The 24,791-nt window shown below is 45.0% G+C and overlaps 1 protein-coding gene across 1 annotated transcript in view; it reads right to left on the reverse strand.

Annotated features, from left to right (window-relative positions):
• eys (eyes shut homolog) overlaps positions 1 to 24,791 on the reverse strand; it is a 337,977-nt gene that overhangs the window by 6,866 nt on the left and 306,320 nt on the right. The window contains exons 40-44 of the mRNA XM_064318175.1: positions 10,644 to 10,826; positions 9,263 to 9,429; positions 8,607 to 8,751; positions 3,798 to 3,972; positions 2,161 to 2,333 (exon numbers count right to left, since the gene is read on the reverse strand). Coding sequence (XP_064174245.1) covers positions 2,161 to 2,333; positions 3,798 to 3,972; positions 8,607 to 8,751; positions 9,263 to 9,429; positions 10,644 to 10,826 — 843 coding nt within the window. The remainder of the gene's footprint in view (positions 1 to 2,160; positions 2,334 to 3,797; positions 3,973 to 8,606; positions 8,752 to 9,262; positions 9,430 to 10,643; positions 10,827 to 24,791) is intronic.

A 24,791-nucleotide genomic window follows, 5' to 3' on the forward strand; every position in this document is an offset into this window, starting at 1 on the left:
CATAATAACTGTTTGCAACATGCAGGGTATCAATATGACATAGATCAGGACCTACAGTGCATCAGTATGTAATAGATCATAACACACCAAGTATGAGTACCTTAATTGATCATATCATGGCATGTCAGTGCGTAATTATTTAGTATCATAGCATGTCAGTGCGTAATTATATATAATCAGTGTGTAATTATTTAGTATCATAGCATGTCAGTGCGTAATTATATATAATCAGTGTGTAATTATTTCGTATCATAGCATGTCAGTGCGTAATTATATATAATCAGTGTGTAATTATTTAGTATCATAGCATGTCAGTGCGTAATTATATATAATCAGTGTGTGATTATTTGCACGTGCATGCATGCATGATCGCTCGTAGCACACACAGAGGATCAGACGCGCCGACGCAGCAGAATAGGGCGGGGGCAGGGGGGGGCTCTGTGTGGTGCTGAGTCAGCAGGACGCGGGCGGACCTTCCCATGGAGACGGCCCGGCTCGCCGTGTTCCAGAAGTGTCCGCGGCGCGGCGGACGCTCACGCGGCGCTCCCACAATGCCCGTCTGCGGAGACAAAGCCGCGCGCGGCCCAGCCGGGGAGTTCAGCTCGCGGCTCTTTTTTTTAAAAATTCGTTTTGCTAGCCTGGCAGGTCGCCGCCGGTCGAAAGCCCTGCTGACGCGCGGAGGCTTGAACAGAGGCCAGGGCCTTTAAATAAACCCTCGGACTGAGCGGGGAACCCTGGGGCTGGCTGAGGCCTGTAGGGTCACATTCACGGGGGCGCTGGGTGGATGCAGTCGAACCCCGCACCAGATAATAGTCCTCGTTTTGGGAACGTTGTAGCACTGATTCGCGGTCAGTTCTGAGAGCACGGAATGTGTGGTCTGTCTATTCCTGGGAGAGAGGGATCTGTGAGGCTGCTGACTAAGGCTTGGGGTGGGGGGTTGGGGGGTGGCGGGGGTAATGGTGGGGCTCATGACTGCTGAGCATCATGGGATATCCATTCAGGACCATCTGCACCATTCACATTTTTCCAAGTCTGTCTGTCGAGCAGCTTTTGACTTCTCTAACTAGAACAAAAAAGGCAAAAAAAACTGCTGTCTAGGCAGACTGAGACTTAGTTGCTTCTGAAAACTCGATGACCTGCTTTTTACAATGTCACCCAAGCCAGCAGCGCTGGGACTGATACTTGTCAGACCCTCTTAGCTACGAATGTTTCGCTGCTCAGGGAACTAGAATTTACTGACTCCCTGGAGGGTTAGCCCTCTGATAATCAAACCTGTGAAAGAGTGTAGCTGTGTGGTTCCATGTGAAAATAAATGTTCAAACAGCCACACAGATGGTCTAAATTTAATGTGTATTGCAGACTGTATTTTCCCCACTGAGGGTGGTATATATTTAATGGCATTGTAGACTGTATGTTCCTGCTAAGGGTGGTTTATATTTAATTTGTATTGTAGACTCTATGTGTTCCCTGCTGAGAGTTGTCTATATTTAATGTATATTGCAGACTGTATTTGCTCCCGTGAATGGTGGTATATATTTAATGGCATTGTAGACTGTATGTTCCTGCTAAGGGTGGTTTATATTTAATTTGTTCCTGTTGAGAGTGGTCTATATTAAATACGTGTTGTTGTCTGTACGTTGCATGCTGAGGGAATGTGTATTGTAGTCTGTATGTTCCCTGCAGAGGGTAGTCTACATTTAATATGTGTTGTAGTTTGTCAGTTCCCTGCAGAGGGTGGTCTATATTTAATGTGTGTTGTAGTTTGTCTGTTCCTTGCAGAGGGCGGTCTATATTTAATGTGTGTTGTAGTTTGTCTCTTCCTTGCTGAGGGTGGTCTATATTTCATGCTGTGTTGTAGTTTGTCTGTTCCCTGTTGAGGGTGATAGGCAGTGCCTTTGGTGTTCAGTCCCTCAAGCTATGGGATAAATGGCCATCTCATTTTCATAAACGAAGGACGTAAGCTCAACTTAGGTGAAGGCAGAGAGGATATTGTACTATGATATGTACAGAACAACCTGTTCGTAAGAATAATATATGTACTGTGCAATCAGTTTTTAAGAATAATCTCCAGTACTGTATGTACAGTGCATGTATAGTATAGGCCTTGCTGGCAGTACTGTAGGGCAGTCGTGGGGGGTGGTGGTCAGGGGGGGTGCGGACCTTCCTGGCAGTACTCTCCGGCGGTGCCCAGGGGACACTGGCAGGTGTAGCCCCGGGGCAGAGGGACGCAGGTGGAGCCGCGGGCACAGAGGGGAGGGGGGCTGTGTTCAGCATCGCACACGGAGACCGTCTCCGAGCAGAGCGCCCCCTTCCATCCTAACGCACACCTGCAGCTGGAGCATACACAGAGCCAACACATGCACGCAGCGCGCACGCAAACACACACGCATACACGCAGCACGCACGCACACACACACACGCATGCACACACACACGCACGCACACACACACACACACACACATAGACACACGCACGCACACAGAAACACACGCACACGCACACACACACACACGCATGCACACACACACACACACGCACGCACACACACACGCATGCACACACACGCACACACACACACATGCGCACGCACGCACATACACACACACATATAGACACACGCACGCACACAGAAACACACGCACACGCACACACACACACACACAGCGAGTAATGTTACATGCAAGTCTAACACATTTCCAGTTTGTCAGGGGTGCTGGGGCTCAACTGCAGGCGCACAAAAAACATTACAATACAGCTAGTTAGCAGTGCCACCTTGTGGCCAGACGTAGGTTGATGTTTGTGTCCCTGTGTAAACCCAAATAGTTTGTTTTCCAGCACCTTACTTGCTGGACAACTTACAAGTATTTTTATTGAAAGTTTCCCTTTCCACTGAAAAACCAGAGCATTGAAGCATTTCAGATTCAATATTTCCCTGAGAATTAACACAGTAACCTTGGGCTTGTAACTTAATCTCTTATACCCCTATGTCATGCCACTTACCGATATAATACACACTAAATGCAACTGACACCTTCACATTTTCTACCTGAATCATGATGCCTACAGCTCCTGTTGTGCCCTCAGTCGCTTCCAAGACTACAGTTAGTTCACATTTATCCACCCTTGCCTCCTCTTCTCCACCCTGATACCCATTCCCCTCTTCCACATCTTCTCCCATCTGTCCTGTATTTCTCTACCGCAACACACGCAAAACCCCATCTCTACCTTCCCTTCCGCATGTCAATTCTAGTGAAAAAGCATTATCAATGGCCAGTGTGATATGGCCTAACCATTGCACTCTCATTAACTGCTAATTTGAATGTGGGTGATTCTTCTTTCTGCACTAATTGTAATTTGTTCTGGATAAGGGCTTCAGCTAAACGCCTGAAATGAAAATGTGAATCCCATGTTAACAGTAGTTGTAAGAAGGTTGTGAGAGATGCCGGTGCCATGGCGACGCAGCGGTCAATGCGTTGGCCGTGGAAGCGAATGCAGTTGCACACTGAGCCCAGGTCCTGCCTGGTCCTGCCAGGTCCGAATGTGCCCAGTGCATTGTGGGAGCAGCACAAAGCGGCATCGTTAGGCGTCGGAACCGCGGTCAGGGGCTCGAGGAGTCGTGTTTCGGAGGAGACGCGGGGACCTCCGTCCTACCACCAACCGGCGAGGTTGCATAGTGGCGAATTCTCAGCGTCACACAGAAGATTTAACAGCACTAGGGTACAACTGGCGACCAGACTGGGAGTAAAACTGGAAAAATATAAAATAAAAAAAACTTACGTACTAAAAAGATACGTACTAAACTGTGGAACCCGAGTCCACGCAGGTTCCTCCGTTCTGGCACTGGACGAGCGTACAGGGGGTGACCCCGCACTGTCCTACGCTGCGCCCCGAGTTCGGGTGCTCCTCCGGCCTCCCTGGGGCCCGGAACCGGCCCCCGCCCCTGGCCCGAAAGCGCAGGTCAAATATGCACCCTTTGGGGGAAACACAGAGAGATCAGACAGGGACTGAATCGAGTGTAGTTCAGTACAGGAACATTGCCTTATTAAAACCAGTAAAACTTTATTTCATGTATAAATAAATATGGCCTCTATAAGTTATATCTACAGGGTTGGCCCTTCATGCATATGTATGGGCATCGCCAGCATTATGGCACAATTTTCAAAAAGATATGTGCTAAATGACTCTATAAAGGAGGAATTTAATATGTATGCTTTATGAAGATGTAATGATGTTATTTATCACATAACACAAACAGGTTCATGCTATAAAGCCTTGAGGATGGTGGGCATACCATCCAAAACACTGGCAGGCCTACTCCATATCAATGCAGCGTTCTGTTTTCCAATTTTCAGTGTTTCCCGTAGAAAACATATTTCCTCTAAACAAACACAAACTCAGACGGAACAGGCAAGCCACATAATAAATCCACAAACGTGGGTCATCTTGGATTTCTTCCTGTTCTCAAACATATTTTAAGCACAAAAAAGGGAATGCATTCGAAAATATGCTGTGCCCACAGTTGTTGAGAAATATTTATTCAACAACCAGGGCAAGACAAAATGAATGAAAATGTGTTTTTGCATATTTATTATGAAAAGTCTATGTAATGTGTAATGCTTATTTATTGTGCTATTTTACAATTTTCCAGGCTATGTGCAATATCCTGTAAGTGCTATATTTGCTGTTGCCCTAATGCACCTTGATGCACTTCTGTTTGTATATGCCATGTTATTTATGGATGCATTGATGGACTTTACTGAGTATTTGCGTGCTGAGAAGGGACACTTAAATAAATACCATTTATTTATTTATTCATTCATTCATTCATTCAATAGCATTGCTATTCACCAACCATGGTAATGTAAATGAATGAAAATATGTTTTAAGACATTTATGATGAAATATCCATCTCAGTGGACAACCAGCTAAAAGAAAAGATTATAGGCTTTCATCAAAAAAGTGAAAAAATGCAAAAATTATAAATTTGTACTTCATACATTCATATGTATGAGTAATCATCTCTTTTGAACAGCTACGTTAAAATAAATGAAATTGTTCTTAAACCCTCCTGCTGTCCTGAAATGACCCTCTCTTCAGTTTAACAGGGTTGAAAACCCTCACCCTCTTTAGTGTGAAATTTGATAGATTTTCCTGGAGTGACCCTACCATCAGAAAAAGTTAACCCTCTACTGCCCAGTGTAGCCTTCACTCAACAGAGAAACGTTTGCCCCTAACTCCTCCCCCAAGCATTTTTTAAAAATTTTTTTTACACATAGCAGTGCTTGATGACATGTCTGCAATCAGTCCAATGAGGTGCTTGAAGAGGGTCTGATGTAACAATTGGGGGAGGGACTTTCTGGAAGCAGTGTGTAGGGGGTGGGGGGGAGCAGATGGTGAAATGGTGGGTTAAAGTTCAGTATGAACCTTTAAAGATGCATTTTGGGTAATGTTTTTCATATTTCTGCTTTGGCTACATATTGGAAAAAGGGTGTTTTCCTTTCATTGCCATAGGCCTTACATTGAGCAGCAAGGGGTACCTTTCAGGGCACTATCATGTTACATGCAGGATATGTCATTTTACATAAAACTGTTGTCTTTTGTCAACATTACAACTGCTATCCACAGAAAATGGACACAAAACAGATAGTGGTGACAGGGAACCTGAGGGCAGTGGAGGCAGTGGACTGCAGAAACAGGTTTTAGTGGCGGTGAGATGTTAGAATTAAGAGCAGAAAACTGGTTTCGGCAGAAAACGAGCTCACATCCGGCTTGTTTGAAAAGCAAGCTGAAGTTATTCATTCATTATTTATTCACGAGTGACAGGTTGTTTCTACACGGAAAATATTGATTTAGGGTTTAAAATTCAATGAGGAGGCTTTTCCACAGGGAGGCCAGTGAGGATGGGGGGCCAGTGAGGATGGGTCATTTTCTGACCCCGTGGACATGGGGTGCATGCTTAATATGAAGAAAACACGAGGGGTGAGACATTTATGATGGAAAATCTATTTCACTGGAAAACAAGCAAAACATAAGGCGAAGTTGTTTGCCGAAAAAGTGAAAACAAATGCTCAAATTAATGCAAATGTGCCTTTTCCAGTAAGATCAATGAAAAATCATCTATATTCAACAGGCATGGTGAAATCAATGAATGAAGTTGGTTGGTGGTTTAAGAAATTCATGACGAAAAACCTATTTCACTGGAAAACAAACAAAAAAAGACTTGTCTTGTCTTGTCCAAGAAGTGAAAAATCTATAGTATAATAATTCGTCCAAAAGGTGAAACAATTGCAAATCCCCAAATGTGTGGATGAGAGCACTTTTTCAGACTTAAACTTTGTTTTATATCTGAAATGCTATTTAGAAATACCCTTCGGTTTGTATAAATCCCCAGTGCATGTAACAGGAACAGATCAATTAGGCATAACAAATATCGCTGTGTTCATTTCTCAAAGAAAAAAGTGTTGCATCACGGTTATTTTTGGAAACCTTATTAAAGTTATCTGTTCAATCTCAGGACAATCGCTCCTAAATTTCACACCACAGTGATTTGCCTGATGTTTTACATTTTCAGGTCTCGGTTGTGAAATTGTTCAGTGACCCATGTTCAGTGCCCTGGTGAACCAGCAAACACCTCACGTCCTCACCACACCTTCAGAACGTTCCTGCTTTGACTCAGTAACACATCTGTCTTCAAACCAATGAAAAGCTAAAACAATTCGGTAATAAGTGACAAATTAAAATTTGAGACTATTTCTTTCTTTTCAAGGCAAACATTTCTGTCCAGTCCAATTTGGAAACAATATCTTTTCAAGATTTTACCCAACTTTTGCGTCACCTTCTGTGAAAAGAAGCACATTGGTATTATACAAAATTAATTATAATATATATTCTGTGAAATACATTAGTGACGAAAGTAATGCACTTTCTGCACTTTCTTTTCCTGTCTCCTTTCATCCACTTTTATATCCTACCAAACGAGCTAAAATGGAGGGAGCTTTTACACGTGCTTAAATGCACAAAATGTAGGGACGCAGTTTTTCTCCGGTCTTTCTTCTTGGTTGGGTAATGCATTTCCGGCGCGTTCTCATCCTCATCTCCCCCTGCAAACAGCACCCTGCCGAACACCGTGAAGTAATGGAAATAATCTCGCGTTCACGTTTTCAAAAGAAAAAAAAAGTGAAAAATACAATCCGTCCTCAAACCGACAAGCATCCTGGAGTGAAGGCTCTTCCGCTGTGCCGCAAATTTGTTTCCTGCGTCTGTTTGGCCACGTCGCAGTACACGGCGATAAACAACTCGTCGCGGGACCCCCGAGGTGCGATTTTAGCGGAGTTATTCCATTTCCGACCCGAACCGAGAACCAGGGGAAAAAACGAACGAAATAAAAAAAAAGAAACGAAAGAGAAAATAAATTCGCCGAGGCAGCGCCCGAGCCGAGCCCGGCCGCCATTGCAGCCTTTCCGCTGGGACGGTCTCGTCGACGGCGGAGTGCATTATCAGTTTGTTTACCGCCAGCCTTCGTGATTAGTGTCCCGGGAAGGTCGGGGGAATCTGATTAGGGGTTCATGAGTTCTCATTACGCCCGCGGTGGAAAGGTTAGCGTTTTTTTTCCCCGGGACACGGGCGCAGGGGACCCGCCAGGGTCGACCCAGCCTCAGAGCCGGCGCGGCGCAGTCTCACCGCCGCCCTTCGCCGTTTCGGAGAGGGAGAAAAAAAACGACGCGAGGGGTCGTTCGGGGCGAACCGCGCCGAGGAAACCGCGCCAGCGCCGAAAATGAAATGGCCTCGTTCGGCCTTCGATTACATCCGCGGCTCCACCGCGCAGTTCATCTTACCGGAATCACAACGGAAGGCCTCACCGCTATGTCTACTCGCGGTGATATTCACGGCAGTTACCGTTATTATTATTGAGGCAGTGGAGTGGAGCCAGTGCCAGACTACATCAAAATTGCTCCGGTAAGAAGTCAGCTCCATGATTGGTTTTCAGACCGAGTGCCTTCGATAAGGCCCGTCTGGAAAGAAAACAGATACTGGAGCTGATAATGACAAAAATAATTTGGCTGATGGCCTTGTCCAAGTGATTTACTGAGACTGAAACCTTCTTTCACGGCAGAAGTTTCACTTAGAGCAAAGAGATTAAGGACACAGAAATAACTCCTGTTAGAAGCCAATTCCCTGTCAACAAGGGATATTGGGCCTCATTCAGGAAACATGTGTACGATCACTTGGGATATGCACAAAAGCAAAGGTCTGCAAACGTTTCGTGAATCCCATAGTTTTAAGAACAAAAATAAGAATAATTAAGAAAAGTTCTGTGAATGAGGCCCATTCTTATTGGCTGCCTGAAGCAAGGGGCGGGGCTAATAAACATCAAAAGACACAGAAACTGTACCAATGTAATTCTGGCCTCAACTGTCTGTGTTTCACTGTGTTTTAAGAGAGGCAGTAAACACAGTGCATTGTAACACATAAGGAAAATAACATAAGGAACTTGCAAGGAGAAATTTGGCTTCCAACACCTTTGGAAACAGTGAAAAACATAAGTTCCACAAACTAACAGAGGCCACCGGTAAATCTGCGGTTTTGAGGGAAAATAAAGTCTTACCTTGAAATCCATTTTGAAATCTGGCGCCCCAGGGAAGCAGTTCGGGGGTGTACTCCCTGTACCCCCCCACATAGAGCTGACTGAAAACATTGAGGCCCACCAGCTGTCCTGGAGAAGACCCTGTCTTATTCTTTTGGTCATCAACCTTAAGAAAAAAAGTTTTAAAAAAAGACGTTGGGCATTATTCAGCGAGAACGCTAAAGCCAAGCTGAGGGCTTTGAAGTATTTTCAAAGGAAGACTGCAAACGGGCAAGAGCTGTCATAACGGAAAGGGCATACTCTGACAGGACTGTGGAAACCGGGTTCAGAAAGCGCATAATCTCTCACATCAGCAAACATATTTACAGCTGTGTCCTTTCCATTAGGAGCCATGGATCAGAGTGGAGTAATTGGTGGCCATTTTATACTGCGTGGTTGTGACATGAAAGCATGTTTTATTTAGCTTGGATTTTTTTTCTTCTTCTTCATGAACAATGGTAGAGCAGTGATCATTCACACAATGGCAGTTTAAAACAGTTAAATTAAGACAATAAAAATGTAAAGAAAAGAGAAATAAGTGCCCATTTAATCTTCTGTAAAGAAACATTCCTTTGCTGTGCTACTTTTCCTGTAAAGATGAGGCTGTGTTTTTCTCCCCAGTTGGGAGAGTCACGAACCTTTAACCACCCGGTTCTGAGGGACCGACCGAAGCGCACCGTGTGGACTCCGGTCCCGCGGACGATGCGGTCGCTGACGATGGTTCTGACTCCGGAGCCCAGGTTGAACCTGTGAACGATCCTGCCGCTCCGCACCCCCAACACCAGGAAGTCGTCGCCATTGATTCCTTTCGGGAACACAGAAGCAGTTAGAAGCAGAACCAAGACAAAAAACCCCCACGCTCCAGAACTAACTTCCTGAAGTCTCAATGGACCAAAACTTGCTGTATGTCTGTACGAAACTCTCTATTAAGTAACAACTGCACCTTAGTTTCTAGTCCAACTCACCCCCTCACCCCCCCCTTCCCCCACTCTGTCTCCCACATTCATCAAAATCTTTGATCAGAACATGAAACGCACGCTCGCGAAAGTAGCACATTCTCTTCTCTCGACTCTCCGTGTCACATGATTTAAATATTACATCGGAATCATCGTTTATACAGCGAGACGTGCGGCGGTCGGTGTCGCGCGGTGACGGCACATCAGAGCGCGCTCGACGCACGATCCCCGCGCGTCCTCTACTGCACGCTCCCCCGACGAGCGGCTCGTTATTCACCAGAACGTCTTTTCGACTCCGTCCCTCGATGGATCACCCCCGAGCGGAGCTCTCCGGAGAGGCTCGGTGAAACCAGGCGGACTCGCCCCCCCCTCCACTTGTCCGCCCCACCCCACCCCCCCCTCGAGCATTCTCACCTGTCTTTTACTTTGATTTAACTTCCTGTCAGCGGCGACTAAAAACGGACCTTCAGAACAGGGGACCTCAGTCGCCCCTCTCGCCCCCCCCCCCCCCCCCCGTTTGACAGTTTAATTGTCTTTCGAGATTCCCGCCAACCGCTTGCGTGATTAACGCAAAATGAATGTGACCCGTTTGGTTACAGGTACTCTGACACCTCCCCCCCCCCCCACTCCCCCTCCCTCCCCGCCCCCACCCCCGTGTTTGAGTTGACAGTCGCGTCACACTTGCTGAAAACGGCTCGTAATTGCGGGCGGTAATTTCTCCAAGAAGCGCTAATTAAATCAGCGAGGGATAGGCAGGACGCTCGTCAACGCAGGGAGACTGACGTTCTGACGAGCAGGGGGGGGGACCCGGGGGACGTGTCTTTATCACGGGGGGGACGTGACTGAAGGGGGAGTGGAGGTTACCTGTCTGAATTATAATTTAGCGGGGACATTACCATACGCGCTGGGACGAGGAAACTTGAAATAGCGAACTTGAAAACAGAAATCCTCTGGAGGTAGCGGAGGACGGGGAGCTCGAGAGACCCAAAGTTATTTGATTTTTTTTTTTTTTTCCTTAGCGGGTACTTCGAGCGGCCAGCGTCCCTCGGAAAGAGCTGCTGACCTTGTCCTTTCTGTCCGGAGTAGAGGATGAGGTTGTCCCTCAGGGCGGAGTCCTCGCTGGAGAAGGTGAGCTTCACCTGGAACTCGTAGAAGAGGCTGACGCCAGGGAGGGAGGGGTAGGCCATGAACGAGGTGAAGCCGAACTCGTCTGTCCCGTTGAAGCTGGGCCGTGTAATATCGACGGCTGTGAAAGGAGAGTCTAATTAAAACAGCGACTTAAAGACCGTCTCGTTATCTTACATCCTCACAGTGTGGTGTCTATTGGCAATGCAAGGTATGTCAGTAGTATAATAATAGATTGATAGAGTGTACATTTGCTGGGATATATTTGAACTTTTTGAAATGTATCATGCACAGCATGATATAATCACACTCTTTGGTGCATAGATGACAAAAAATTAGAACTGAAAAAAAACTAAGATACTGATAAACAGTTACTGTTGAAACACACACACTGAGGGGCGTAACAGTTGGGGGGGGGGGGGGGATAGTGGACCTGACTACCCAGGGTCCCAAGGCAGATAGGGTCTCAAAAGGCCTGGACTAAAAAGTTTGCTTTGCTCTACAGATTTAAGGGGGCCCACAGAGACTGCACATGCACAGGGCCCAGGATTTTGTGCCGCACCTCTTACTCACATGCCTGCCCGAAAACACAAAGACAGGCACGCGCACGCCTTTATTAAAATGACCGATTCCGCTGCCTCGGTAAGAACATATCACGACAAAAAAAAAATGAATATCATTAAAAACTTTCTTTCCTCCTTTGTGCAAATACGAAAGCATTCATAATGTAGATTTATCTTATGATGGCCCGTCTGCTTACTTTCCCTGACAGCAGAAGGCCAGTGATTCAACTCTTGAAGTAACAAAACTGACAGGCTTTTTTTTTGGCAGGAGAAAAAAGAGAAGAGAAAAGAGATGTTTTAAAGTTCGGTTGACCTGCATTTTGATAGATGACGTGATGGATGTGGGCTGTAAATCAGATGAACAAAACCTCCTTCGGTTCTCTCATTAACCTTTGTTGTTTAGCTTTTCCGATCGATAGCAACTGGCTTCGCAAGGACCAGCATTTTATAAACATTAAATTTGAAACGGAGGCATTGCACTTTCCATACAGCCCCTGTAAAACTGAGCGGTTCAGGGTCACACGACACTGTCCACCGCAATGAATCCACATCTGTCTGCTTTGTCCTTTCATTCTTTCGGAAATTAAGCAGTTTGGACTATGCTGCTGGAGATTCTCTTTCAAATGCAAGTCTGCAACTCTTAAGAAAAAATTACAAAGGTGTTTTTCTGTTGTAAGGTAAGATACACTACGTGGCCGAAAGTATGTGGACACCTGACATCCAACATCTCAGCCAAAATTATGGGCATTAATATGGAGTTGGTCCACCCTTTGCTGCCACTCTTCTGGGAAGGCTTTATACTAGATGCTGGAGCATTGCTGCAGTGATTTGCTTCCATTCAGCCAGAAGAGCATTAGTGAGGTTGGATACTGATTGGGTGATTAGGCGTGGCTCGCAGTTGGCTTTCCAATTGATCCCAGAGGTGTTGGATGGGGTTGAGGTCAGGGCTCTGTGCAAGCCAGTCAAGTTCTTCAACACTGTTCTCGACAAAACCATTTCTATATGGACCTTGCTGTGTGCCCGGGGGCATTGTCATGCTGAGGAAACAGGAAACTGTTGGGGAAGCATGGAATTGTCTATAATGAGATTGTATGCTTTAGCATTAAGATTAGCCTAAGGCGCCTAGCCCAAACCATGAAGAAGAGCCCCAGACCAAGGGGTGTCCAGATACTTTTGATCATAAAGGGTAAAATAAACTTTACTGTCTCCATGGGGAAATTTGCTTTGGACATCCACAGAACGCAACTGGTTACAGCGAGAAATAGCCTAGGCTAGAGCACAACACAGTAAACAACACACAGCAAACAGTAATGAAAGGAAAAAGACATTGAAAATGTAGTGTCCAGCCCCCACCACCATAGTTTTCACTGTAGTTAGCAATGGGACATTTCAAACGACTACGACTGGTTTGATGTCACAGTTCCCCGGTTGTTTGGCAGCTTGATTGACAGGGGAACGAACGAATGCTTGAAGCGATTCAGTTTGCACCTGGCAGATCTGTCAGTGGTGACTTTTAGCACCTGTCTGATCAAAGTTTTCAAGGAAAGGAAGGGTGAGGCGGTGTATAACTAGACAGAGCACCAAGGAGAGCTTGTCCTATCGCAGCCTGTCTGGAATGTGAAATACGCAACAGATAAAGCCATCGTGTTCTAAGGTGGCGGCACGGTGGTGCAGTGGGTAGCAAGAAGGTCCTGTGTATATCTAGATAATGGATGGATGTTCTATGGTTAACCTGCCCTGTATAAAACATAATGTGTTCGACTCTGTCCACTGTTTTCTCTGGTGCTTTTGTAACACACCTTGGACAGGCTAAACATGCATACAGTAACCAGTGCCCTGCGATAGATTGGCGGCCTGTCCAGGGTGTGTTCCTGCCTCTGGCCCAATGCATGCTGGTATTTAAGCTCCAGCACCTCCCACGACACTGACCATGAATAAGTGGGTATAGATAATGGATGGATGGACATGCATACATTTCCTCCTGCCAGAAAATAACTAGATCAGATAGCTGGAAATGTCACTTGAAAAACTGAAATTTCAAATGAATATTTTACATCTAAAAGCAAACTAATACACCTGATAACGGATATTCCACTACTAAAATGGGCGTGCTACTAGTGCCTTTTCTCAGATGCAGACACACACACAGTCCACATATCTAATATACATTTTCAGAGGTCAAGTGTAAATGTCAGGAGCAAACATCAATTTCCCAGTCACCTGCTCACACACACAAAAAATAAAAATAAAATCTGTGCTCAGTCCTGCTTTTCATGTTTTAACCGTTCTCATCATCTTCTGTTGTTTACTCAAGCTTTGCCAGAGCAGAGTAGTTGCCACAAGATGGCGGTATTGACCCACACTTCTGCGCAGAAAGGTTTCCTTTCTGTTTTCTGCTCAACAAAATGAAGGCAGGAAGGCCTGTTTTTAAAAAAAAATAAAATAAAATACTGTCGCTCTTCCCATTCCCATTTTCCTTTCAAAATGAGTAGATGCTTAACAAGGTCTTTAGCTGACAAGCCAAGCCAGGCTTCATTGAGGCATAATGTTCATCTAGGCAGGACAATAAATCTGGTCATTATCAATTATAATTAAAGGCTCTCTGGTTCAAAGCACCTTTTTAATTTAATGATATATTCTCCCTTGTATTTTGTCCTGGCGTATTGACCCACCTCATTTAGCACCAGGACAGTTTTTCTCCTGGGTTCTTATGAGGATTGAGGGGCCTTACCTTTGCATGCCAAGCAGATCTGTATTTTTCCTTATTCTCCTCCATATATATGTCCCTCTGAGAATGGCATTGAGCTACTCAACATCTCAGCATCTCCGCACATGAGCACAATTCCCTGTCTTGCCCCCAGGCCATTGCTAAGTACAGTGCTCTCTGTTGTGTCTGAGCTCTTTTTGCAGTGGTGAATTATTCATAGGTTTTTTTTTTTTTTTTTTTGTTGTTGTGAATTTTAGAGATGTATTTTCTCGTTTGTGTTTTTCACGGTGCCTCATTAGCTATAGCGTGGCTTTGTGTTATCGGAGGTCTTTCCAAACCGTTTCAGCAGCTAACATGTAATGATGGCGATGATGTCACGCCATTGCATCGCTGTCTGTTGCCCGTAGAAAGCCAAGGGTGAGGGGGGCGGGATGTTTGCAGCTTGTAGTGGGAGGGTTGGTGGTGCTGTAGGTGGTTTAGACGTTTACAGCTTGTAGCATGGATGGGGTAAAGGGGGTGGGGGGGTGAGGTTAGAGAGGTTATCAGTAATCACTCAAGTATGCCATTACATCCTTGGGTTCACGGAGTACGGGGAAATTACAGCGCACGTTATATAGCTACAAGTGCTCGTTAAAAAAGAATCACTTTCACCTCAACCAGCATTGGCATTGGCAGTTGCAGATGCAAAACCTGTGTTATTGTGCAAGATCCAGTTATTAACATTATTCAATTCTGGGTGCCATTGCCTAGCAACCAAACTAGCAGTTTAAGTGCCTTCCTGAGCTATATTAACCCTTAAATAAACTTGATTTCCTGTCCATCTGAATAAAAAAAAAATTACATTAAAATTTTTTTGGCATTACTCCTGTTTTTGGACATTATGTATTTTGCTGTTTTCCCACTGAACACACATTTTCATAAAACTAAATATCTTCAAATCCATTTCCATTCACTTATTTCACAGTAGTTTTTGAAAGAACTGAATTCCTGTCCACCTGAATAAAAAAAAAAGACATTTTAAAAACATTAGATTTTTTTCACTTTTTACACATAAGTCTACAGTCCTACATATTTTGCTATTTGTCCTATGGAACACGTTCCCACTGCGGTTAATAAATAAACTTGATTTCCTGTCTATGTGAATAAATAGGTTTTTTTAAACACAATGCAGCCACAGCCACAACGGTGGATAAATCCTGGTTCAGATTTGATGACAAATAAAATCATCCTGTATACTTTTTTTCTAAGCCATGTCTAGACGGGTTTACAAAATGGATGCTTGGTAACCCAATAATATTTAAGGTGTTCAGAGGTGGAAAATACCATAGATTTTACACTATATGCTAGTGGAAGAGGTGTGCTGAAATTAGCTTACTTTCCCCCTGCCTGCCACCCCCCCCTCCCTCTCTGCACCTCCCTCTCCTTCCTCTCCCCTTGCCACCTCTGGCAATATGACTGGAAGATTGCAGAAAATAAGTACATTAGCTATCTAGTTTTCTAGTCCATTGATTGAGGCCCATTGATTTTTTTTGGTCAAATACCCCACCTCCATCAACATGTCAAACATCTTGCAATTTCCCATGCCACATTTATTACTCAAAATCAGGCCAACACCTTATTTATACATGTACTGATCAAAAATAAATATATTTTGAGAATGTATTTAGATGCTCAGCAATATAAAATGGGATTGAGTCCTTTTTAGACAAAAAGCCTCAAAAACATCTCTTGCCTATGTGTAACATTTTCAGCATTCTGTTTTTTCAGTGAAATATATTTTGCTGGCCCTTTTTTGCAGTTTTTTCCACTGAAACAAACTGTTCATCATAAATACACAATATGACCAAAAGAATCTGGACACAAAAACAGTCTGGGGCTGTTTTTCATGATCTGGGCTAGGCCCCTTAGTTCCAGTGAAGGGAAATCTTGATCCTACTGCATAAAATCACATTCCAGACAATTCTGTGCTTCCCCAACAGTTTGGGGAAGGCCCTTTCCGGTTTTAGCACACAGCAAGGTCCATATAGAAATGGTTTTGTTGAGAACAGTGTGGAAGAACTTGACTGACCAGCACAGAGCCCTGACCTCAACCCCATCTAACACCTTTGGGATCAATTGGAAAGCCAACTGTGAGCCAGGCCTAATCACCAAATCAGTGCCCGACCACACAAATGCTCTTCTGGCTGAATGGAAGCAAATCCCTGCAGCAATGCTCCAACATCTAATATAACACCATCCCAGAAGAGAGGAGATTATAATAGCAGCAAAGGGTGGTCCAATTCCATATAACTCCCCATCTGGATGGGATGTTGGATGTTAGGCATCCACTTTTGGCCATGTAGTGCAGCTCATGAGATAAATCTGTGCAATTATTTGCATGTGATGTTAGTCACTCAATTGAAGACGCACAACCTAGTCAGGTCAGGTACTTTACCAAGTAAAATAAAGCTCATAATCAAACACGATTATTGGTATTCTTGATTTTCCAACAAGACAAACAAAAAGGAATACAACTAGCTGCACAGTAAAATATTTCAATAATTAGAAATGATGAATTAAAAAAAATTAAGAATTATGTTTAATTTCACTGGCGTATTATTGGTAGGAATGTTGAGGAACTGGGAAGCAGAAATTCATTTAAAAGTTTTTCCCGTCCACATACAGATGGCACCTTCTTTCAGTGACAGTGAGAGAGACTTTTAGTGGGACTGTAAGGGGTGAGGAGGTTTCAGATTATGACAACTGGCAGCCAGTATTCTAGTCCTCTTTTATGTGCTCCAGTATTCTCATTATTCATCTCCATCCTGCCTGCTTCTTCACAGACAGGGGCACACTGACACACTGAAGAGGCACACCTTTACACTCATAGAATATACTGGAACGTATGGTATTTGAAAATGTAATAAATAGTTTTCACAGCATATATATACGTGGAAATGTGGTGTACTGAAGCGAAAAACTATTCTGAGACAGCGAATGAATCAGGCAGCCAACAATAACATTGTAATTTTATGGAACCTTTACATTGAACTGAGTTTTTTTGTAGTTTGTTTTTTTGCATTGTACTGATGTGATTTGCAATCTGTACGTGCCACATGGTCAGACGAACGGTTAAGACCGCAGTCTTCCAGAAGCAGGAGTACGGCTTTGCTATTTCACAGGGACACAGGTTCAGCAGGTCACCCCAGAGACGGGAGCAGAACTGCCACGAACCATTATAGAACAAAGGAGCAAGGGTTGAGTTCAATTTTCCATTAGTTTTCTTTGACATCCAGTACGATGGCACTAAGCTGCAACTGGGCTTGCGCTCAATGCAATTCACTTTATTTTTTGTGTGGTTCTGAGACTAGCTGGAGACTTAAAATAAAAAAGGACAAAATGTCTTCACAACAGCCATTTACTTTGACACACGTGTTTGTGGTGCATCTCGGCTATTGAACACATCATTGATCAGTAAGCACCCGCAACTTAGTCTGTTTTATCCAGTTTGCCATCTGCAGTACACCTTGTCTGTTGACCTACACAAGGACTACATAACATTTACACTATCAACACAGAAAAAAAAAACCCCTTGTCTTCTTTCTATCCATGTTACAAAGCCAAGCTGAGGATGTAGCCTCTGTCTACAGCGACACTGCTGATTGGTCATGTTTTTCCTTGTTTGTGCTGCAGCAACGTGCTAACAGTATGGATCTCTCGCTGACCTCTGTTGACCCCTTGAGGTCACGGCCTCACGTTAAATCCAGGACGTGGATCGACACAAGGTCTAACGACCAGCAACGTTCACGTTTCCCGTTTTTTAAAAACACATAATATCGAACGCTGCCGTACAGCTCAGTGTACTGTAAACAGCTCCTAACCCAATAACTGATATTCCTTGAAACCAGAAGTGCGCTGGGGATGTTTCTACAACTGAGCGAGTCTATATGGTGCTCCTTGGGAGCGAAGAGCACCAAGTGAATGATTACAAGAAAAGGATACTTAGCTACTCAATCATTATGATGTCTTCTGCCACCAAAATTGATTATGGTGTCCTCTGCTTGTCTTGACTAAGTATCCTTTTTTTTTTGCAATCATTCAAGAAATAAATCTGGTGCAAAACCCCATGTGACAGTAGCAAACTGCTGTTCTGGTGAATAGGAGAATAAAAGTTTTTTTTTTTTGCTGTTTTGAGAACTTTTTTTTTTGTTTTTTTTTTTTGGAGATGCAAGATTTTTCCATGACAATGATGATTTGTAGCTGAAAGGTTTTCCTATTTCCATTTTTAGAAACCCCCCAAACAGATGACAGGACAGTGACAGTACTACTTGCTTTGAAAGGTGGTGGTTCGAGAAAAAAAAAAAAATATATATATATATATTGATAACAACAACAACAACAATAATAATGATGATGCATTTATGTCTTTTTTTGTGAAATTTCACCTTGTTTGAACTAAAAATATAATTGTTCATGTTTGACTATTTTTTGTGCTAGTTTGCTTAGTGACAGAATTGGGGGAGGATACCAGTGCCTCTCCGTGCTGTTGCCACGGCGATGACGCTTGCAGACACCTGAATGACAGCTTCCTGTCAGGGCGGGGACAGCCCTTGCGGTGGCGCTGAGTCCAGACCCATGAGTCCAGGCCCTCGAGCCGACCACCGCTGTTCCAAATTGCCCCTAATGCGCGCATCTCTGGGGCAAAACACACACATCAAGGTGTAATCTTTACCAACAACATAATAGGAACAACTGTGAGCTCTTATTAATGCCCCCCCCCCCCCCCCCCATCCCACCCCAATCCATTTACCCGCGGCGTGACAATTTTAGCCGTCGGAATGATGGCGATATTAGCGTTAGCGCCGGCGAGTTGTTTTCCGTTTCGCCCGCCGAAAATGGCGAGGGAACGAGAGCCGGAAAATCACCGGTAATGGCTGCCTTCGCCGAGACACTCTCAGGCCGGCATGCCCGAGGGCCCCGGTAGCCTGCGCCCGGCACGCTAACGTCCCCTCGGAACACGCCGCCAGCGTAGGAGACGCGCGCAGTGACTGCGCAGACTCGCGCAGACTCGCGCAGGTGAACGGTGAGGCCCGACGGACGATTTATATACAGGCGGTTTCAACGCCAGCCGAAGAGACAACGATGATGTCACCCGATGGCGGAAACGAAAGGCGGAGAGCTCGCGCGGCCTTATCGTGCCACCTCAGCGCGGTGTGTGCGCCTTAAGGGGGGGGAGGGGGGGGAGGGGGAGAGAGGGGGGTGCAAGAGCAAAATGCCATTTCGTTTCTTCTCCAAAAATCCATCAGCTGAAGAAAAAAAAAACCTAATCGGGCCTCCTCGCATGTAAAGCCAAAAAGATCAAATATGTGCGCCGAAAAAAAAAAAAGCAAAAATGTCAAAGTGACAGGGCCCGGGGCACCGCAACCAGAGAATGTTTCATTTATTTATTTATTAGCGGGGGCAGATGCCCTTATCCGCCGCGACTCACATCTAGATTACGTTTTCATCGTATCGATCCAGTCAGCCTGATATTTACCAAAGCGGGTCAGGCTAAACGCCCTGCTCACGGGTACAATGGCAGTTGCTCACTGCAAAACCGAACCGAAAACCTACCGGTTATAAGCCCAGTGCATTCGACACTACACCACGGTTAAAAGTATTATGATAAAGTATGCAAATGGCGGGAGGCACGCAGGTGGAGTTGCGCAGTTTATTTGAACCGTTCCAGCGGAGCTGCTCCGATTTGAAATGTCACCGCGGAAACGCCGTCAGGATGTCACAGAGACAGATAATCATTGTTATCCAACCTTCTTTCTGTGCCATTTTCTATCCCGGCTTTTAAAACAGTAAAGAACAGATTCTTTATTTTGGAAGGTTGCATCGCTCAGTTTCAGTTTAGATGATATAAACAATGTTCTCTTTCAAGTGGGCCTCCAGCAGGTAGACAAATATACCCTTTCAGATTGAATCATTTCACTTTAAGGTGCACTCCGTGAGCAGACATTTAAGGAAGCATTTTCAGGACCTATTGTACGATAACTCTATTAAAGTTGCTTGTGTCATTCCAAAGAAAGAAAGACACGCTATCCCAGAGGACCTGCTACAGAAGCGTCATGTTGGAGGAGATCAGGGTGTGGTGAGGAGGCGCATGGCATGGTGAGGAGGTACAGGGTGTGGTGAGGAGGTGCAGAGTGTGGTAAGGAGGTACAGGGTGTTGAGGAGGTGCAGAGCATGGTGAGGAGGTACAGGGTGTGGTGAGGAGGTGCAGAGCATGGTGAGGAGGTGCAGGGCGTGGTGAGGAGATGCAGGGTGTGGTTAGAGTACAGGGTGTGGTGAGGAGGCGCAGAGCATGGTGAGGAGGTGCAGGGTGGGGTGAGGAGGTGCAGAGTGTGGTAGGAGATCAGGGTGTGGTGAGGAGGTGCAGAGCATGGTGGTAGAGTACAGGGCATGATGAGGAGGTGTAGGGTGTGGTGAGGAAGTGCAGGGCATGGTGAGGAGGTGCAGAGCATGGTGAGGAGGTGCAGGGCGTGGTGAGGAGATGCAGGGTGTGGTTAGAGTACAGGGTGTGGTGAGGAGGTGCAGAGCATGGTGAGGAGGTGCAGGGTGTGGTGAGGAGGTGCAGAGTGTGGTAAGGAGGTACAGGGTGTGGTGAGGAGGTGCAGAGCATGGTGAGGAGGTACAGGGCATGATGAGGAGGTGTAGGGTGTGGTGAGGAAGTGCAGGGCATGGTGAGGAGGCGCAGGGCATGGTGAGGAGGTGCAGAGCATGGTGAGGAGGTGCAGGGCGTGGTGAGGAGGTGCAGGGTGTGGTTAGAGTACAGGGTGTGGTGAGGAGGCGCAGGGCATGGTGAGGAGGCGCAGGGCGTGTCTTGGACTGAGCGGGACACTGGGGAGAGTGGGAGGCCAGCTCCATGATCAGTATTGACTCTGATGTTATCTGATGTTGTCGGGCTTTAGATTTAAATGTCAGCTACACTCAGACTGACGTGCGAGATCTGAGCACAGACTATCTGGCATTGCTAGCGCTCGCTGGCTAACAGGGACGTCTGGCACAGCAACCCACCCCCCCGTGCCAGGAGCCCAACGGGTCCCTTCCCGCGATGCGATGAGGGAGATGGGCACAGTCACAGCAGGAGTGGGGACCAGAGTGCTTTAAAAACTTGTGGCCATGAAAGCTCCACACAGGTACGGGGATTTAGCGCCTGCAATAAACGTCCGCCGGCCTCTTTACGGCGCCGCGAAGGACCCGGAAAGCTCCCCGTCGGGGGGCCACTCCTTTATCCTCCCGCGTTTATCTTCCTTTAACCGCAGTCTGGAGTGTTAAACCGGCCCTCCCGACGCTCGCGCGGCACTGAAGCGTTTATACGACAGGAAGGATGTCGGGGAGGCTGAGAGAGAGAGGGGGGGGCAATCCGGCACGTCCCTCCACTGCCGTGAAAACAGAAAAAAAACAGCTGGCTCGTTGGTTCTGCACTCGTTTATGATTGGCTCTGGCAAAATGAGGGGCATGCCGTAGACACGATCTGAATTTTTTAGATATCTTGAAAATGTCACGGGCGCTGGCTCAAATTTAACGTGCATTTTTAAACATGTATTTTCATTAAAAGTGCTATATGCAGCCCATGGGGATGCATTTTGGAACCAAAACCGAATTGATCGGGAGAACATGGCTATTTCAGCATGCACATTTTGACCAATACACACACACATACACACGTACACACGCCTGTGCACACACACACACACGTGCACACAGACACACACACAGACACAAACACACCGAGTTATAGACTACACGTGGACATACTGCATCTTTCAAATCCTTAAAACACACTTCTTCCATTTACAAACCAATTTCATAGTTTGTGCGCACAGAGACCTGGAAGGGCTCCCCTTAAAAAGCATTCTGACTGCAGCCCATCTTCCAGTAAACAGATACACACCCTCGCCACCCTTTGGCTCTGTTCCTACGGTAAACTTTCATCATACAGATGTCTTCTTCCTGTTTGGCTGGTACAGAGCGGAGGCCGTTTCTATGGAGCCTGTGCATTAGCCTGCCAGCCATTTTTGGGCTGGGAAGACAGGTTTCTCTGGGCGCTGATTCTATTGCAAGTATTTGAGGAATTAGAGGACCATCTGAGGCAGATATTCAGCGTTATTTATGATTCTTATGGATGCAGAGCATGTCCGCTGCGAATGCATGAAGACTTCGGTTACGCAGCTAATGTTTATTCTAGCACTTCGCTATGCAAAATAACTACAGGATGCAAGGCTAAAACGTTTTGTTGTTTTTTGTTTCTTAATACTTTTTCTTCCCTCTTTTTTGAAGCCCCACTTTACCTGTAATGTTTGATTTGCATAAGCTTAGGTAAATTAAAGAAAAAAACTGAAAAGCTTCCCTGGGTGGCATAAATCTTCAGCTATTATGCTTTACTCAAACTTCCCCAAGTTGTATTTTCTGTGCATGAGCTGGGAGCAGTCTAGAGTGATGTGGAGACACAACATCCCTTGCTATACTGAAAAGATGCTTGAAACACTCGTTGAGCTGCATAAGCCAGTGCTGGGTGTGTCATTAGCCAACAACAAGCGACTGTAGTGTTTTAACAGTAGAAAGGCCGTGTTTTTTACTATGCACTACTGCTACGCTGTCAGATGGCAGCATCAGATTTTCTTGAAATAAAGAACAATTTGAACTGAATTAATTTCAATGTTTGTATTTCTAAATTATGGCAGATTTGTTATATAGGTTAAGGGAAAATGTATCAACGCATATTACAAGAACACTGAGAGAAGCGCTAAAATGTGCGTAACCAAATGCAAAATGGAAAAGTAGTTAAAAAAATATGGCACTTCTCATTTCTTTAAGTAATTTCTTCAGTCATTCAGTACATTCCTCCCTTCTTCTGTAAGTGCGCTTTTACATAGCCATCCTCTCATAAACTCCACGGAGAGGCTTTGGTGTTCGCTGGGACCACACGCGCACAAATCTGGCCTATTCAGTGTTAAGGGAAACTGTCACTCGCTGTCTCTCTGCAGGTGTGTGTGCATGTGTGTCTAATTGAGAAACTTGGTGCTGACTTCTGAGTGAATGGCATCAAAGAAATCTGAAAGATCTGAAATCCAAATATTAGCCAAATTCTGAAGGAAAAAATATTTGGAAGGAACACAATGAGTGATGCTGAATAGGGTATTTGCATTCGGCACCAATACAGTTAGTGATATAGTGCCTATGTAGCTAGTGATATAGTGCCTATGTAGTTAGTGATATAGTGCCTATGTAGTTAGTGATATAGTGCCTATGTAGTTAGTGATATAGTGCCTATGTAGTTAGTGATATAGTGCCTATGTAGTTAGTGATATAGTGCCTATGTAGTTACTAATATATTGCCTACACAGTTACTGATATATTGCCTATGCATTACTATGCATTTATTGATACATTGCCTAGAGTCATATCTTTGAAAGTGCAGCAAGGAAGAAGATTGTCAGTTGAGACCAGATGGCTGAGTCCAGATGTCTGGAAATGGGATTTCCAAATATTGCATCAGCTCCTCAACAGATATCTTGAGAAGCTGCAATCAAAAGTAGGCCTAAGGGGACAGTGTACCCCTGTAATCTCTCTGATACAGATCAAGGAGGAGCATGATGGTGTACATTGCACATGCTAGTTGACAGACAGTCCAACATGAAATGGAACACAATGCAAGAGGAGAAGAATATGTTCTATAGATCCCCAATGGGATAGTTCTTAGACTGAAGGGGATCATTACTGTGGGGAGAGTCTTAAGTGGAGGGGGGGGGGACTTCAGGGAGACGTTTCCTGTTTGAGAAAATGACTATTATAGAGGGAAGAAACACGACAGTCCGTTAGCTAAGCTTGTATGCTAGTTTGTTACATTACCTCAATAGTTAGCTGAATAGCTATTTTGGTGTAGTCACTCAACTCATTGCAGGTAATTGAGAATTCTGTATTAAAAGGTAATAGGAGCTTGTGGGCCTTTTTTGCTGCGACAGTGGACTCTGAGGCTGGAAGGCTTCCCTGCAGCCCCCACCCCCACTGGTTCAGCAAACTGCAGTCGCCAGCCTGTTCGCTCTTAAATTCGACAAATCCAGCCACCCAGTTAACAAGCCAGCTAGCCCATGCTAATGCCGCAGCAGTGGCAATTCTTATTTTAAATCTGTTTTGCTTGTCTGTGAACTGCTTTGTTCATAGGTTAGCAATTATTTCTTGGCTAGCTATCTTTGATGCCAAGCACAAAACCCATCCTACAAAGCTAGCTAGCTAGTTAACTGACTGGCTAGCAAACATCTCTAGCTTGGTTTAATTCAATTCTGTAGCATTAGAGCATCACATAATGTACAAAGATTATAAAGAGAGGGTACAAGGATATAGAGGGTGTTAGAATCAGATATGACTCATTGTCCCAAAATACCAGCCTATGAGGCTGCCTGAGGTTAACCCTTTCATGCTTTTAGCTGCAACCTCCTCACAGGCTGATTATCCTTACAAATACACAGTGCCTTCCGTAATGTTTGGGACAAAGACATTTCTTTGTCTTGATTTGGCTCTATACGCCACAATTCTAGATTTGTGATCTAAGAATTCACATGTGGTACATAGAATACAGATGGTATTTTTATTTTTATACATTTCGGTTTCACCTTGTAGAAATTGCTGCACTTTTCATACATAGAACACAAAGCCAAATCAAGAAAAAAATATGTCTGTCCAAAACATTATGCATACCATATATATATATGGTTTGGAGGCAGTGTGGTTTGCTACTAAAACTGCAGAGACAAGAGGGATTAATTAAAGCTCATTTTGTCCTCTGCAA

Source organism: Anguilla rostrata, chromosome 18 (assembly GCF_018555375.3).
Source record: "Anguilla rostrata isolate EN2019 chromosome 18, ASM1855537v3, whole genome shotgun sequence".
Lineage (NCBI taxonomy): Eukaryota > Metazoa > Chordata > Actinopteri > Anguilliformes > Anguillidae > Anguilla > Anguilla rostrata.